Below are 17057 nucleotides of genomic sequence, written 5' to 3' on the forward strand. Positions count from 1 at the left end.
TTAAGGCATAATCTTGTTAGTCCAACAACTTGATGGACTATTGCTGCAATTTTTGTCTTATGCTTGGTTACTTTATTTACCCATTATCCTTTCTTTCCTTCTTTTTCTAAGGTTGTCTTTGAGAGGAGGTTCGCTTATCCATTATTTTGTAAAAGAAATCACAGTTATAGATGATAGAATTTGGATGCCACCTGTTAAGGATAATTTGTAGAGTTAATTTTAATCATTTGAAGTGTTGATCTTAGTTGAATTCTGCTTTTGATGAGCTGACATCAAAGCTTTGAGCACCTTCATCAAGAATGTTGATGGTAACACTTTTGCTCCAAATAATTCAGTATAATTTTCGTCGTCCATTTCATGAAATACTTGATTCACACCCAAATTGACTAAAATTTTAATGTCATTATTCCCAAAGAAACTAATTTGATGATATCGATCCATCTAAACCAATCCCCAAAACTTAGAAAATTAATATACAATCCTCTCAAATATATATGGTGAGATCCTGAAATGTTTGAAGGACTCAAATTGCGCTATGCAAAGTATAAAGCCTATACTAGGAGAAATTTCTTCTTTACACTATACCATGCATTTCCCTTGTTCCCTAATGGATAGAAATGAAAATAGTGAAAGATATATATGTTTGTCTGGTTCGAATCACGTTCTTCAGGCGACGAAGTCCGGTAATAATTGGGCTACAAACCTTTTTCTGTTATGAAGGTTGATGCTCTCATACGCAGCCGAAGAGTGAGGTGTGGGAAGGTTTATGGCACCAAACTCATTTGGTTCATCAATGTCTAGCCTTCTCCCCATTTGCATTGTTTGGTTTGGGATCAAATTCTGATGGGATCCAGATAAGGAAAGGTTTTCACAGTGCGGAAGACCGAGTGTGAGGGAAACACCATTACCAGGAAACCTTGGAGCGAACTGTTCTGCATCGAACCGTCCGATTTCTCCGATAGGATACTGCCCGAAACCTCCCATGAAATCGGTGTTGGTCCCCATGAATGAGTACCCATCTTTGCTGAACTTCATGGAAACCTCATTGCTTGCCTCACTTTGATTCATGTCCATGTTCATGGATGGGACACTAGTTGGGGACTGCAACAGTTCATTGCTCCTTGGTTTCTTTGGACTTCCTTGGGTGATCCCTTCTAATTCGGATGATCCAATGAGGGAGAAACGCGACTGCTGGTGTGCATTTCCTGCAAGGGGAGACGTTGAAGCAGTCGAAATGGACATTGATGAAACTTTCTGGTTCTCCCCAGGATTTTGGCAGCTTGGAGCTGTGGATTTGGATGCTGAATCTTCATGGTTTTCGGTCTTGCTTGTTTTGTCATCTGAAGTACCATTCTGTTCTTGCTCCTTGGTTTCCTCTAAATACATCTCTTCCACCATTGGCTTCCATAGCCGAACTCGGGCATTTATGAACCAGTTAGACACCTGAATTATCACCAAAACAAACAAAATCCCTGAATTACATGTGCCACAATCGGGACAAGAGTCGCCAGACAAGGCCCATACCTGACTCCTAGTGAGCCCTGTTTGTTTTGCAAGCATGTGTTTGTCTGAATCTTTAGGATACCTGAAATGGGGATTAAGAAATTCGGATTGAAACTTTAAGGATGTTTCAAATGCAGTATTGAGAAAATTTCAGAGATTACATACGGGTGAAGGAAGTGTTCGAAGAGCCAAGCTCGAAGAACAGAAACTGATCTTTCAGGCAATCCTCTCTGGGGTCTCCAAGCATTGTGCTGGATCATTCCCAACTGCTGAAGTGCTCTTTGCTGTCGAAGATGATGATCCACGAACTTAAGTCTGGATCCCTCGATTTTGGCTGCTTCGCCTACACCATCTTCTTCTTCCCCTAAACTCTTGTTGGCTGCTCGGATTTGGTCAGTTATTGCATCTTTCAAACACCGAAATTGCTTTGAAATGGTCTTTAATGCAAGAGCTGTGTATGTTTTTGCTGACCCAATTCCAGCTGCTTGCTCAAATGAGGATGTTACAATCTGCATCTGGTGATGGTATTGCCTATACCTTTGTTCCACCTGCCAAATAAAAAATAAAAAAGACAACCATTTGATATCAATATGTTGTGCCTAAACAATAAGCTTACGTTGGATGTCTAGAAGAAGTTTGGAATTCAAGAACCTGACTGACGTACTCCAATTGGTAAATTTCATGGATTTGAGGTCTAATAACAAACTAGAGCTTTCAATTAATTAAACAAAGAATCTTCAAGGATTGAAATCTAAAGAAAGACCTTAAAATAGTAGAGTTACAACTTATGAACTTGCTTCTATCCCAGTTTTTTCCATATATATATATGATCTAATTTCCATACCTCATCAAGCATGTTAATTAGCTTAGCTTTCTTCATCTGAATTTCCTGTTTCTCAGCCGTGGTCAGCTCTGCGACGTGTTTCTCACCTGCCTCCCCACCACCAGAGCCATCCCCGGCCACCACCGACGACTCTCCCATAGCCTTACTACTGCTATTGCTATGATTATTTCCACCACCACCCTTCTTAGCCAATAATTCACTCTTTGTAATCCCAGTAGTGTTAACATTAACAACCTCATCAAGAAGCTCTTGAGCAGCCTTCAAGTATTTAGAGCTCAAAAACACACTTTGCACACCCGACACCCTATCGTGCACGCCTGAACCCGAAGAAGCCGACCCGCCTGAAACTGCTTGAGCCTGGGATCCATAACCCGGCTGCTGCTGGGAAGAAAGGGTCAAAGAGAGTCCTTGTTGAGCGCGAGGAGTTTCACGCGCCGATCCGGAAGGGTCAATAGGGTTGTACATGTTGTAATGGACGCGCTGGACGAGGCCATGCAAGGGGGAGATATCGTGTGAGGTAGGGCCTTGATTGGCAGCTGAGGTAGCGGGGAGGGGGATGCCGACGAGTTGCTGAGTTTGGGGCGGAGAGAGGGAGTTAGGGTTGAAGAAAAGGAGGTTGCTGGCCGGGGGTGGTGGAGGGGTATCGGAATACTGAACATAGGCAGGGTTCATAAGTACAAGGGTTTGAAGGCCGTCAGTACTTGCTTGGATTTCAGGGTTCCCATGAAAGTACGTCGCCATCGTATGTTGTTTTCTTTGCTTAATTCTAATATTGTTTTCTACTTTTTCTCTTCACTGAAAAGATCAAAGAAACACCAAATTTATTATTATTATTATTATTATTATTATACTACTTTCATAATCACAAGCACTAGAAAAAGAAAAAAAATTCATCCATAACATCAATAAAGTCTAAACATGTTTTACCTTATTCTCCAGAATAAATCCCCAGACTTTAAATCAACCCATTCCAGAACTTTCTGGGAAAAATGGGGTATTGATGATCTTGGGATGATCAAGTGGATCCTGAGAATTCAGTGGAAAGGAAAGGAGTGATAATCCTCCACAATTAATATATGTATATAAGTAAATATGATTGGCTGGCTCGTCAAGGTTTGGGAACAAGTCTAGAGCTTGAAGACATGGGAATAATAGGAGGAGAAGATGAAGAAAAGGATGAGGGTGAGGGAAGGAAAAAAAGGGAGTATAGGGGAGAAAGTTTTAGTGTTTATATAAAGATAAGAGAGAGAAGGCTGAAATACAGAGATTGAAACAGAGAGAGAGAGAGGGAGAGAATTGATTATAGTAACAGTTAATAAGATTTGTACCTGGTGTGATGGTAATTTGAGTATACACGTGCTTCATCATCATCTTCACTGCAAAATAGAACTTTAAAAAATAATTAAAATTTTGACAAGTAAAAGCTAATATAGTTATAGCTAAAATACCATATAATTTAAATAAACAGAAAGAGATATGATGTATCTATCTGTGGAATTTATGATTTTTTTTTAATGATCTATCAGTAAGTTAGTCCTTTATTGTCAGACTCAATATCTCTGCAACTCCCCCCCCCAATTGAAACCGGAAAAAGTAAAAGTATCAGAGAGATTAATGGGTGACCTTCAATTACTCTTTAATGGGTTTTTAATTAGGTGAAGTACCTGCAAATACAACAAAACAAAGGGAACTTGTGTGATTTGACCCTCCCTTTTCATAAACTATACAAACCAACCACTCTTTTCTTTTTTCTTCTTCTGTGAAAGAAAAAAAAGGAGTGGAGATATGATATGTGTATATATCAAGCTGTTTTCATAAATAATAATTGACACAAGATTTGAAAAAATGTCTCCTTTCACACTGTAAGCTTAATTAAAATAAAAATAAAAAAGAAAATTATGGTAATCATAATAATAATACAAGAAAAAAGAAGAGAAGATGATGAGAGAGGGTAGAAGAGGGTCCTACTCCTCAATTCATACATTAAATATCTCTTTGTCTTTTTTCGTTTTTCACTTTATTTTTTTTTCTCTCTTTTTACATAATTTTGGGGCTAATATTTTTGTGGTTGGATGCCAGTGTTTGAAGATAAAGCAATTAAATTGCCAAGGAACACAGAACCAACCGCCATAACACCTACTTTAATGCTTCAAAAAATGAAATAAATACTAGTAGAGTACATGTATACACTTCATAATTTAATTTCTATTTTTTTCACAAATTTAATTTAATTTCTATCTTTTTTACAAATTTAAAGAATACCCATTGTTTATCTGCATGAGAATTTTGAATTTAATACATATATATATATGAAACCTACCAAAAAGTAAACTGTTTTGATCTGTGAAACAAAACAAAAAACAGTGGGGTCCTAATCAAATGCATGAATGTGTGAATTTGAATCAAGTGCTCCCTAACTGTGTAGGGCCAAATTGAGTTTCTCTCATACCATCCCTAACCCTTCACCAAAACTGTACTACAAAATTACATAAAACAAGAAATCTACTACTAAATTTACACTTTCTGACTTCAAACTTCTTTATTTCTCTCCCAAAATTTGAAATTTTTTAATATATTCCTAAAAACCAAATAAACTTAAAAAAAAATCAAGGTGACTGACAGACAGTAATTGGTATATATAATTAAAAGGAAAAGAATAGTTTGACCAGAGAAAAATGGTGAAGTGCAACAAGACATTGGATACTCATACATAAATTTAGCTTTTTAACATTTATTTTTTATGGGTTATTTTGATCTTTTATTTTTGAAATTTAGTTAAATTATTCGTTTTTTATTAAAAAAATTACTGAATTATTAAAATATTAATGGTATTGATGTGACAATTTATTTAAAATTTTATCTATAAAATGGATAAAATTTTAAAAAATTTACAAACTTTTTTAAATTTTGTTAATTTTTAAATATTTTTATTTTTTAAAATTTTTATGATTTATAAGATGGATTGACATATTAGTGGTCATATTAATACCATTAAAATTTTAACAGTTCAGTAATTTTTTTTTGTCCAAAAATAAATAAGTTAACTAAATTTTAAAAATTGAAGGTTAAAATGATAAAAGAAAAAAAAAGAATAATAGTTCGTATTTAAACTTTTATATTAATTATATAATATTGAATTAATTAACTCTTTGAACAAGAGAAGAGACATTGCAATCACCATCACGGTAACACATTCTCTGATCAAATTAAAGTCATCTTAATTATTAATAATAAGCTAGAGTTCCTAGGATTCTCGCCCCCAATGAAAAGCTTTTCACTTTTAATTGTCAGCTCAGGTAGTGAAAGATCATTAACTTTAACATTCACTGCCATAAAAAGTAAGCTCATCAATTGAAAACTCACCTGAAAGAGAACCCATATCTCTCATGTCGTCAGTCAACTATAAAACTACTTACCCTCAATTTTCTCATTGGCTTAAAAGAGTTGCAACTTTCTATACTTTGTTTTTTCAAAAAAAGAAAATACAGTATAAAATTCATGTTTTTTTTTTACTGCCCGCTGTACTTAAACGAGAAATTCATGCAGTACAATTTTGAGAAGTCTCCTTTCATCCAATTCTGGGCGTAAGTGTACAATCACGTTCTTGCCTTTAGAACAACGTCAAATTTAGTGCATGTGAAATTAAATACTGGTTCAGAGTTGGAATTCAGGAGTTGTATTATCAATTCTTTCACCATTCCATTGTGGTTCATTTTGACCTAATTAAATTACTTTTATCATTGAAAGTTTATGCATTCTGCCGCTTTTTTTTTTCTTCTATTGTTTTTAAGTAAGATCTACTTATCACCTCAAAACTAAACTTATTTTGAGTGAAATTTTTTATGGTACCTTCCAAAAAGTGAAATTTGCTGTTTTTCGCGGTTCAAAAATAGTTAAAAGATCACTAACTGTCTCATTTATTTAATTTTCTTTAATTATCAATTAAGGATATATGATAATTTTTTTAACTTTGTTTCTAAAATTTTTAAAAAAAATCTCGGCAATATATCAAATAATTATTGTTAAGGAATTGTTAAATCACTTTTTTTTTATAATTGAGGGAGGGGAATATAGTTGCTTAGAATCGAAACCAAACTCTCATGCCTACAACATATTACTCTTGCCACTAAACCAAAAGATTATTGTCTTAAATCACTTTTTAAAAAGTCATGTTCCAACATATTTAAAATTCAAATAACTACATTTGCAACTCATTCTCTATTAAAAATCTCATTATTCTCAAAAGTCTCAAAACTTAACTAGAACTTTAATCATTTAACTTATTTTCAAGCACCGCTACCTGCTCAAGCTCAAAGTTTTAATTAAATTTTGAGAGGATTTAAATAAAATATTAGACTCGTTTAAAATATAATTTAATTTGTGCTCCAATATTTGGGCCCAACTCATTTTGAAATATGATATTATAGTATATTATTTTTATATATTATGCATTTATGTCATATAAAAATTATATTTTTAATAATATAATATATAATACTATAATGTAAATATTAAAAAAATATTAAATTATTTATATTTAAAATTTAATGAAAGAGAAAATATTAAAATATTAAATATTAAATTAAAAATACGACGCGGGTGAATTAATCATCTATAAATGAGTGGTGAATTATACTAATATCATAAATTATATAATATATATAAATATATAAGCCAGTCTGCCCTGGCCTATGTTGACCCAATTTTCTTTTAATTTCCTGACAGATTTTTTTGGTTGTTATTTTCCATCTTCTTCAACTTATTCTTTTAAAAAAAAGTTTGCTAGCACTTCAAAGTTAAGTCGCTATTAGCTCCATTTATATAAATATACTTAATTAAATAAATTATTTAATTGAGTTGGGTTTGACTATCAGAGTACATCGTCGTACGGATGAGCTTCCTTGATGGAATCTATGGGACTGCAAACACATGACAGTGGTGTACATCACATCACATCAAACTAACCTCCATTCTTTTTTGGTTAAAAACGTTTTATCAATATATTTTTCTATGATGATGCAAAGCTTACATGAGAGGCATGAAATTCAAATGGTTGTCTTTTTATTATAGTTTACATATATAATTTTATTCTGTTAAAGTTATACGATTCAAATTCTTATTAAATAATATAAGAGATTGTTTGTAAGTTAAATTAAATAAAATATATTTTCTTTCTAGAATATTTAGTATTTATTAGTATAATATATTTATCATTTATTAGCACAATTTATTTAACTTACGAATTTAACCTATAAACAGATACTTTTACAACATTAAAAAACACATCAATCAAAAGATTAAAACTCATAACACTTTTAAAGAATTTTGTTTACGTTTTGAGGATTCTTTGTTTTTGGGTTTCGGGTTTTAATTTTTATCTCCATCTTTTGTACTCTTCGTTCTTTTGTCATTATAGTAAAATTATCATTGCACATGATTTTTTTATCATCTTTGGAGAGATTTTTTCATGTTAAATTTGTTTGTTCAATTTCTTAATTTTTTCTGCTATTTTTTACTTATTTGTTGCTTAATCGAGTCGATCCCCAACAAATGGTATCGGAGCTAGTTTAATTTTTTGTAGATCAGCCCGTTTAGAGATGGCAGCAACAAAGTTTGACATTAAGAAGTTTGATGGTGTCACAAATTTCAATTTGTGACAAGTTTTGATGATGACAATTCTAGTTCAAACCAACTTGAGAAAGGTCGCTACCGAGAAAAAGCCTGAAATTCTAGATCAGATAGAATGAGAAGAGCTTGATGAAAATGCACTGTCTGCAATCCAGTTGTGCCTCGCGAATAGGGTATTGTAGGAGGTATTGATGGAGAAAACCTCATCCGCCTTGTGGAAAAGGTTAGAAACTCTTTATGCGACTAAGTCTCTGGCTAACTGTTAAGTGTTGAAACAACGTCTATATTTACATTTCGTATAAACAAAGGTGAGCTTCTTACATAAAAGTCAATTTATTACTTTTTTGAATGATTTAAAGAATGTTGAGGTTAAGATTGACGATGAAGATCAAGCTATGCTATTATTGTGCTCTTTACCCTCTTCATACAAGTCTTTTAGTGAGACTCTAATTAATGGTAGAAACAAACTCTTGTTCAAGGATGTGAAATGTCATTTTTTGAGTAAAGACAAACTCGACAATGAGTTTGGTTCGGATAGCAAGGCAGATAGCCAAGCTTTTGTGGTAGCATCAAAGAAGTGAAATAAAATGTGTCGCTATTGTAAGAAGTTCGGTCACGTCAAAGCAGATTGTTATAAACTAAGAAATAAAAGGGTTGCTGAGAGTAATAAGGAAGATGTAGCTGGTGCTAATTTGGCCAATGAAAGTGGGGAAGATTTCTTGTTAGTGTCAATGAGTGATAGCTTTGAGCTTACGTCTGACTGAATCCTAGATTCGGGATGTTCTTTCCACATGTGTCCAAACAAAAAGTGCTTCTCCACATACAGTTCGGTTGAATGTGGAGTTGTGTGCATGGGAAACGATTCATCCAATAAGGTAATCGGTACTGGTACTATTAAAATTAGGATGCATGATGAGACGATTAGGACCCTCTCAGATGTCATGTATGTACCTAATTTACGTAAGAATCTCATCTCCTTGAGTATGTTAGAGTTAAAAGGTTGCAGAATCAACATTGAGTCAAGCTGCATTAAGTTGTCTCGTGGGATCTAGTTTTGTTAAAAGGTAAAAAGACAGACAATCTTTATATTCTGAAAGGTTCTACAGTGACCAATGAAACCGAACGTCCCTTGTCCATTACGGAGTCGAAGTCAACTCGTTTGGAGTATAGGCAACTTGGTCATATAAGGGGAAAGGGTATGACCGTTTCGTTGAAGAGAGGTTCTCTTTTGGATGTAGGTTCTGAAAAGTTAAGGCACTGTGTTCGTGAAAATCAGACCCGATTAGTTTTGATTTTACAATGCACAAGTCGAAGGGTAAAAGTCTTCCAGCTTCTAAGCACATATTTGACTCAGTTAATTCCCTACATAGTTCAAGATAGGCCCGTGACGGGTTTTGGCAAAGATGGCGTTGTGAGAATTCATGTCAAGGTGGAGATTATTAGAGTTTTGTGTCCCAAATTCCTTTTAAATAAAATAAGAGATTACTTGCAAGTCAAGTTAAACAAAATATATTTTCTTTGTAGAAGATTTAGTATTTATTAGTATAATATATTTAGCATTTATTAGCATAATTTATTTGACCTACGAATTTAGCCTATAAATAGACTCTTTTACAACCTTAGAAAACACACCCATTAAAAGATTAGAACTCATAACACTTTTGGAGAATTTTATGTTTACGTTTTGAGGGTTCTTTATTTTTGGGTTTCAGAGTTTAGTTTTTATCTTCATCTTTTGTACTCTTTATTCTTTTACCATTATAGTAAAATTATCTTTACCCGTGATTTTTTTATCATCTTCGAAGATAATTTTTTCATGTTAAATTTGTATGTTTAATTTCTCAATTTCTTCTGCTATTTTTTACTTGTTCATTGCTTAATATGGTCAATCCTAACATACTTCAATTTTAATGAGTTGCAACTCCTTGATTGGTTGGTTGGTTGTTGCATGCCAAAATTAGATGGTAAATAAATTGAGTTTAGATAAATAAAAATTTGTCTATACTGAGGTTTTTGGTAGGTTTGTATTCGATTCATGTTTGTTAAAATATTTTAATATAGTATATAAGCTTGGTTTACTTAAAATTGAGTAGACTGAAAGTATGATTTAAATTAAATGAATTTGTTCATATGTATTAAATTAATATGCTCATATATATGCATAATTGAATATTTTTCATGAACCATTAAAACTCTGTTCATGACTCTAAAACAAAAATCTATTCATAAATAAGAATAAATTAAACATGTTATAGAATAAATAAAAGATAATATTTGGGAGAATTTATTTATTTAATTTTTACTTGCAATGCCTCTATTTTTAGGTTTTCTTGCATTCAGTTAATTGCTTTTTGAAACATATATTATATATGGTAAGAGTATTATTCTTTACACATGGTTTAGTATACGAGTTAGCAATAAACTGATTCAATTGGTAATATTTGGCCACTCTCATTACTTATATTTAGCAAAGAGAAGGAATATTTTTTTGCTTATTTTGAAGAGGTCTTATATTTTACAAGAATTTTTACTCATCTTTCTAATTTCTAGTTTAAATGTGTACTAACTATGCTTTATTTTTTTATGAATTACAATAATAAGGCAAAGCTCGAACAACAAATGCGACTCGAACCTAGGCCACACCTAGGGTGGTGAACACCCTTGGCCATGAGGCCATCACATGGGGTTCAGCTATTATAATACATATGTAATAAATAACCATTTTCTTTATGTTATTACATATTTTATTGTCAAAATTTAATAGGGGATTTTTTCTCATAAATTAAAGAGGGGAGTTTAAGGTAATTATGGACATCCATATTTAATTGGTTTATAACACTCCTCTAAGATGTTTATTAAAAAAAATGTCCCTCATTAAAAATTTTATTAGGAAAAATCTTGTAGGATAAAAACGTAATGAAGGAAAATAGTACACAATCGTCCACTATAAGTTGCCTTGTTAGAAACATTTATCAAGAAAACCCAAAAGGATAAAACCTTGATTAAAGGAAAATGATACATGTTTCTAGACTCCCTCTAATTACAATGCCACTTAATATCTTTGAATTGGTGCATTGCAATTTTGTATACCAGCCTTTCAAATGTTGTAGTCGGTAATGTCTCAGTAAACAAAACTACTGAATTATCACTAGAACGAATTTTTTGAACTTCAATGTCACTTTTCTTCTCAAGATCATGAGTGAAGAATAATTTTGGTGAAATATATCTCGTTATATCTCCTTTGATGTGTCATCTTTTTAATTTAGATATACGCACTGCATTATGTTCACATACGATAGTTGATGCATTTTCTTGTAAAGGTAAATTACATACCTTTTAAGTATGTTGGGTCATTAGCCTTAGCCAAACACAGTCTCGACTAGAATAATGCTTTGCAATTATTTATACATTTTTGAAGATGTGACAACTAGAATAATGTTTGTTTCATTAAACACAATGATATGGTTTTACCTTCTTATGTAAATAAATATCCCTTTTAGGATTGTCCTTAGACAAGTCTAAAAAAAATCTAGCTTCAATATATCCAGATTGTGAATCATTTAAGAAAAATAAGCCCATACAAGTTGTTCTTCTAATATATCTAAACATATGGTTAATTCCATTCCAATGTCTACGTGTTGGAAAAGAGCTAAATTTTGAAACACTATATCAAGTCTTGTGTTGTTTGCAAGATACATTAGTGCATATATGACACTAAGATATTATGCTTCAGGAGCAATGAGCTATTCATCATATTAGAGTTGTGTGACCCAAATTCCTATTAACTAAAATAAGATATTGCTTGCAAGTCAAGTTAAGCAAAAATATTTTCTTTTTAAAAGATTCAGTATTTATTAGTAAAATATAGTTAGCATTTATTAGCATAATTTATTTGACCTACAAAATTTAGCCTATAAATAGACTCTTTTACCACCTTAGAAAGACATTCATTAAAGATTAGAACTAATAACACTTTTGGAGAATTTTGGGTTTACGTTTTAAGGGTACTTTATTTTCGAGTTTTGGGGTTTAATTTTTATCTCCATCTTTTGTACTCTTCGGTCTTTTACCATTATAGTAAAATTATCTTTTCTCATTGTTTTTTTTATCCTCTTTGAAGATGTTTTTCCATGTTATATTTGTGTGTTAAATTTCTAAATTTATCCCGCTATTTTTTACTTGTTCGTTATTTAATCAGGTCGATCCCCAACAGGTGGTATTAGAGTTAGTTCAATTTTTCATAGATCAACCATTTAGAGATGACAACAATAAGGTTTGACATTGAGAAGTTCGATGGTGTTACAAATTTCAATCTGTGACAAGTTCGGATGATGAAAATTTTAGTTCAAACCGGCCTGAAAAAGGTCGCTATCGATAAAAAGCCTGAGAATCTAAATCAGACAAAATGGGAAGAGCTTGATGAAAATGCCCTATCTGCAATTCAGTTGTGCCTTGCGAATAGGGTATTGTAGGAGGTATTGATGGAGAAAACCTCATCTGCCTTATGGAAAATGTTATAAACTCTTTATACGACTAAGTCTCTAGCAAACTATTTAGTGTTGAAACGTTTATTTATGTTTCGCATTAACGAATATGAGCTTCTTAGAGATCACATTAGCCAATTTATTACTCTTTTGAATGATTTAAAGAATGTTTAGGTTTAGATTGACAATGAATATCAAAATATGCTATTATTGTTCTATTTACCCTCATCATACAAGTCTTTTAGGGAGACCTTGATTTCTGGCAGAGACAAACTCTCATTCGAGGATGTGAAGGGTCATTTGTTGAGTAAAGAAAAACTCGACAATGAGTTTGGTTTGAATAACAAGGCAGATAGGCAAGCTTCTATTTTGGTAGCATCAAAGAAGTGAGACAAAAGGTGTCGCTATTGTAAGAAGTTAGGTCACAGCAAAGCAGCATATTATTGTAAATTGAGAAATAAAAGAGCTACTGAGAGTAATGAGGAAGATTTAGCTGGTGCTAATTTGGCCGATGAAAGCGGTAATGATTTCTTATTAGTGTCTACAAGCGATAGCTCCGAGCTTATGTTCGAGCAGATCTTAGATTCGAGATGTTTTTTCTACATGTGCCCCAAGAAAGAATGCTTCTCCATATACAGTTCGGTTGAAGGTGGAGTTATGCACATAAGAAATGATTCATCCAATAAGGTAATTGGTATTGGTACTGTCAAATTTAGGATGTATGATGGGATGATTAGGATACTCTCAGATGTCAAGTATGTACCTAATTTACGAAAATATCTCATCTTCTTGAGTATTTTAGACTCAAAAGGCTGTAGAATCAACACCGAGTAAGTGAAATTAAGGTGTCTCGTGGATCTCTCGTTTTGTTAAAAGGTAAAAAGACCGACAATCTTTATATTCTAAAAGGTTCTACAATGGCCGGTGAAACTGGACGTCCCTCGTCCGTTACGGAGTCGAAGTCAACTCATTTGGAGTGGAGGCAACTTAGTCATAAGAGGAAAAAATGTATGACCGTTTCGTTAAAGAGAGATTCTATTTTGAATGTAGGTTTTGAAAAGTTAGGGCACTGTGTTCGTGAAAATCAGACTCACATTAGTTTTGATTTGGCAGTGCACAAGTCGAAAGCTAGAAGTCTTCCAACTTCTAAGCACATATTTGACTCAGTTAATTCCCTACATAGTTCAAGATAGGCCCGTGGCGAGCTTTGGCAAAGATGACATTGTAAGAATTTGTGTCAAGGTGGAGATTGTTAAAGTTAAAAAAATATATTTTCTTTTTAGAAAATTTAGTATTTATTAGTATAATATATTTAGCATAATTTATTTGACCTACGAATTTGTCCTAAAAATAGGCTCTTTTACAACCTTAGAAATAGAAAAACACCCATTAAAGATTAGACATTATAAAACTTTTTGGAGAATTTTTTATTTATATTTTGAAGGTTCTTTATTTTTTGGGTTTCAAGGTTTAGTTTTTATCTCCATATTTTGTACTATTTGTTTTTTTTCCATTATAGTAAAATTATCTTTGCTTTTGGTTTTTTATCCTCTTTGGAGGAGTTTTTCCACGTTAAATTTATGTGTCCAATTTCTCAATTTCTTCCAGTATTTTTACTTGTTTGTTGCTTAATTAGGTTGACCCCAACACATCATTTTCACAAGGATGAAAGAAGTCTTTATTCATATGTAATGATCTAGCTACCATTAAAGTATTTAATTGATGTGCTTTATTTATGTAAAATTTCTTTAAGTTCTTTTCTACGTATGATAAATGTTGGATATGAATCCCACCTTTTAAATGCTTGATTTTTAGGTTGAGACTAAACTTTGTTTTTTCGAGATCTTTCATCTGAAATTATTTCTCTAAAAAAATTATTGCAATTTGACTTTCTACAATGTTGGCTCTGATGCCCAAAGTCTAGTATATTCGTTTGTAAACTTGTAATTTTTTCAAACAAATAAGTTAATAAAATAATTCATGGATTAAATTAATATACTTTGTATAATGTCCTTATGTGGTTTTTGCATGCAAAGCAAAATAGAAATAAATATTGACTCTTTAGTTGTCTATTGTTTACACTAATACTAAGCAATATTATGTGATCGAATCGTAATATGAAAAGACTGCTTATATTACTATATGAACTTAAACATGTCCTTAGTTTAATTGAAAATGAGCAAACCAATTGAGAGACTAATATGTTGTCTATCAAGTCCAATTGGGAAGGTGCGTTGTCTTGGGCATTAGTGTAACAGCCCGTTTTTAGTGGAATCGGAACAGTAGTTTTAGGACCACAAATCTGATGTGTGAATATCTATTTATTTATTATTTTAATGTCTACAACATGTTAGTAGTATCGTATAAAAATTTCGTTAAGAAATTTTACCGTTTGCATGCTTAATTCGATAAAAAGGATTAAATTACAAAAGGTGCAAAACTTGAGTTCTATAAATTAAAGGGAGTTATTAGCTATGAATTTAAATGTTTGGAGGTTTTATGTTGTAATTATACCATTGATATGGTTAATGGAAAAAATGGACATGGTTTAGTTAAATTTTAAAGGTTAAAAACTATGGTTAAAATGGTAATTAGTAAAATAATCATAAAACAAATAATAGGAAATTTAGTGCTCATCTTCATGAGCTTTCTTCTCCACCAAAATTAGGCTTGGAAAATCTCATTTTTGAAGCTTAAAAGTTCAGTTGAGCTTTTGGGATTGTATGGTATGAATTTTAACTCCGTTTTTAATAATTAGTTGTAAGTTTATAGTAATTAAATTATATCATTTGATTTCCTTATGTATTTTTATTTTATAATCAAGTAGTTAATTATTATATAATTATACATTTGATTGCACTTACGTGCCCCTGTTGTACTTCGGTACCCCTAATCACACTTACGTGCTCCTGTTGTACTTCGGTACCCTTGATGGCACTTACATGCCCCTGTTGTACTTCGGTACTCTTGATAGCACTTTCGTGCTGTGGTTATGTTTCGATAAAATGTATTAAGTAAAATAGGGGTTCACTCATTTAATGTTAAGTTAAATAAATTGCAATGTACTTACTAAGTTTTATAAGCTTATACGAGTTTATGTGTCATTTTGTAGATTACTTTGCTGACTTGGGATGGATCGAAACTTTGGCTCACACTATCCATCATCATTAGTAGCTTTTGAAATCTTTTGGGATTGTGGCATGTATATGTGGCTATAAGGATATATGTATATGTGTCTAGTTTATTTTGGTATAAAAGTGAATCACTAAGTTGTGTGTTTGGACACTTTGTTTTCTAGGTTGTACATATGTATCTTTTGACTTGATAAATTGGTATGAATGCAATTGCTTATGAATGGTTTAATGTTGATGAATTTAAGTTGTTATGCTAGCAATTGTATTTCGTTAGGTGTATGAATAATGGAAGATGAAATGTTAGTAATGAATTTACATATTATTTATGTCATGTGTCTTGTTTGGAAATGTAGTGAATTAGTACTTTGTTGTGAATTGCATATATGAATGTTAATGCTAGTAGTTGAATGGCTTGGTTAGCACCATTTGGTATGTTTTGGTAAGTAAATTAAATGGTATGTATAGATGTAAATATGTGTAGAAGTTAGTTGATTATTTTAGCCAAATTGAGTACATGGTTGTACATGTTTTGATAGAGTCATTGAGGTGTCTTTGGAAATATTGGTTGTTTTTTATTATATCAGATGTATATAGCTAGAATATGTATGATTTTTGTGCCCTGTTATGGCTGGTAATTGTGTGCAAATGTGCTTGTAGGTACATTTCTTGTTGGGTGAGTAAAATGGCTTGGAAATGGCCTATTTTTCGTCCACACCGGTAGAGACACGAGCTTGTGTCTTAGCCGTGTGTCAGAACACAACTATGTGTCCTCTGTAGCTTTCAAAGGGTTGCAAGTCAGGCTGTTACACGACCTGACACATGGGCGTGTGAGGTTATTTCGAAGGGTACATGACCTGGCACAATGATGTGTGGCTTGGTTTGGTTTTAATATGATTATCGATATGATTTGAAATGTTTGAAATTTTTTGTTCGTTTGATTCGAAAACTCCGATAATGCTCTGTAACGCTGTTTCGGTGATAGATACGGGTTAGGGGTGTTACAATCAGAGCAGATAACTCCCAGAAGATAGAGACATAGATGTGATTGACTGGACTGACAGTACATTAGACTGGACCAAAAGAAAATATATACTGAATCTTTTTATGGATTTATTCACTTGTAACGTTCAAAGTGTGGCATACCTTAATCCTAAGTGGATGATGGACTATGTATGCATAACTCGTATACTTTGATGTAAGTATAAGTCTGAGTTCAAATAAATAAAGAACATAAAGCTGGTGCATTGGGTATACGACCTCTCTAATATGTAGCATAATTCACAATAGTGGAATTCATAGCCCAAAGCTCGGGTAAATGATATCTTCTTATTGGCATTACATGATAGAGGAAAAGTAAACATGACTACGAGTCGTTTGTCTTTGTGATGAATGACTTTATTACTATTTAATAGTAATTGACTTTTCATGAATGAAGATGCAATGGTTACCATGAGATAAAATAGG

The 17057-nt window shown here is 32.4% G+C and overlaps 1 protein-coding gene across 3 annotated transcripts; it reads right to left on the bottom strand.

The window, feature by feature from the left end:
• Window positions 1-382: 382 nt before the first annotated feature.
• Window positions 383-4174, bottom strand: LOC107899402 (BEL1-like homeodomain protein 1). Of its 3 annotated transcripts, none has more exons than XM_041091301.1 (7): window positions 4012-4174; window positions 3676-3723; window positions 3275-3373; window positions 2348-3142; window positions 1669-2051; window positions 1525-1585; window positions 383-1443 (listed from the first exon to the last, which is right to left on the bottom strand). In XM_041091301.1, the coding sequence occupies exons 4-7, from the start codon at window positions 3086-3088 to the stop codon at window positions 667-669; spliced, it is 1962 nt and encodes a 653-aa protein (XP_040947235.1). In that variant the 5' UTR covers window positions 3089-3142; window positions 3275-3373; window positions 3676-3723; window positions 4012-4174; the 3' UTR covers window positions 383-666. The 3 variants fall into 3 exon arrangements, with proteins under 3 accessions (XP_040947235.1, XP_040947234.1, XP_016680593.1); XM_041091300.1 differs by having other exon boundaries at window positions 3676-3736; window positions 4012-4132; XM_016825104.2 differs by lacking the exon at window positions 4012-4174 and having other exon boundaries at window positions 3676-3988.
• Between the last annotated feature and the right edge of the window lie 12883 nt (window positions 4175-17057).

The sequence above is a fragment of the Gossypium hirsutum genome, chromosome D04 (assembly GCF_007990345.1).
Source record: "Gossypium hirsutum isolate 1008001.06 chromosome D04, Gossypium_hirsutum_v2.1, whole genome shotgun sequence".
NCBI classification, from domain to species: Eukaryota; Viridiplantae; Streptophyta; class Magnoliopsida; order Malvales; family Malvaceae; genus Gossypium; species Gossypium hirsutum.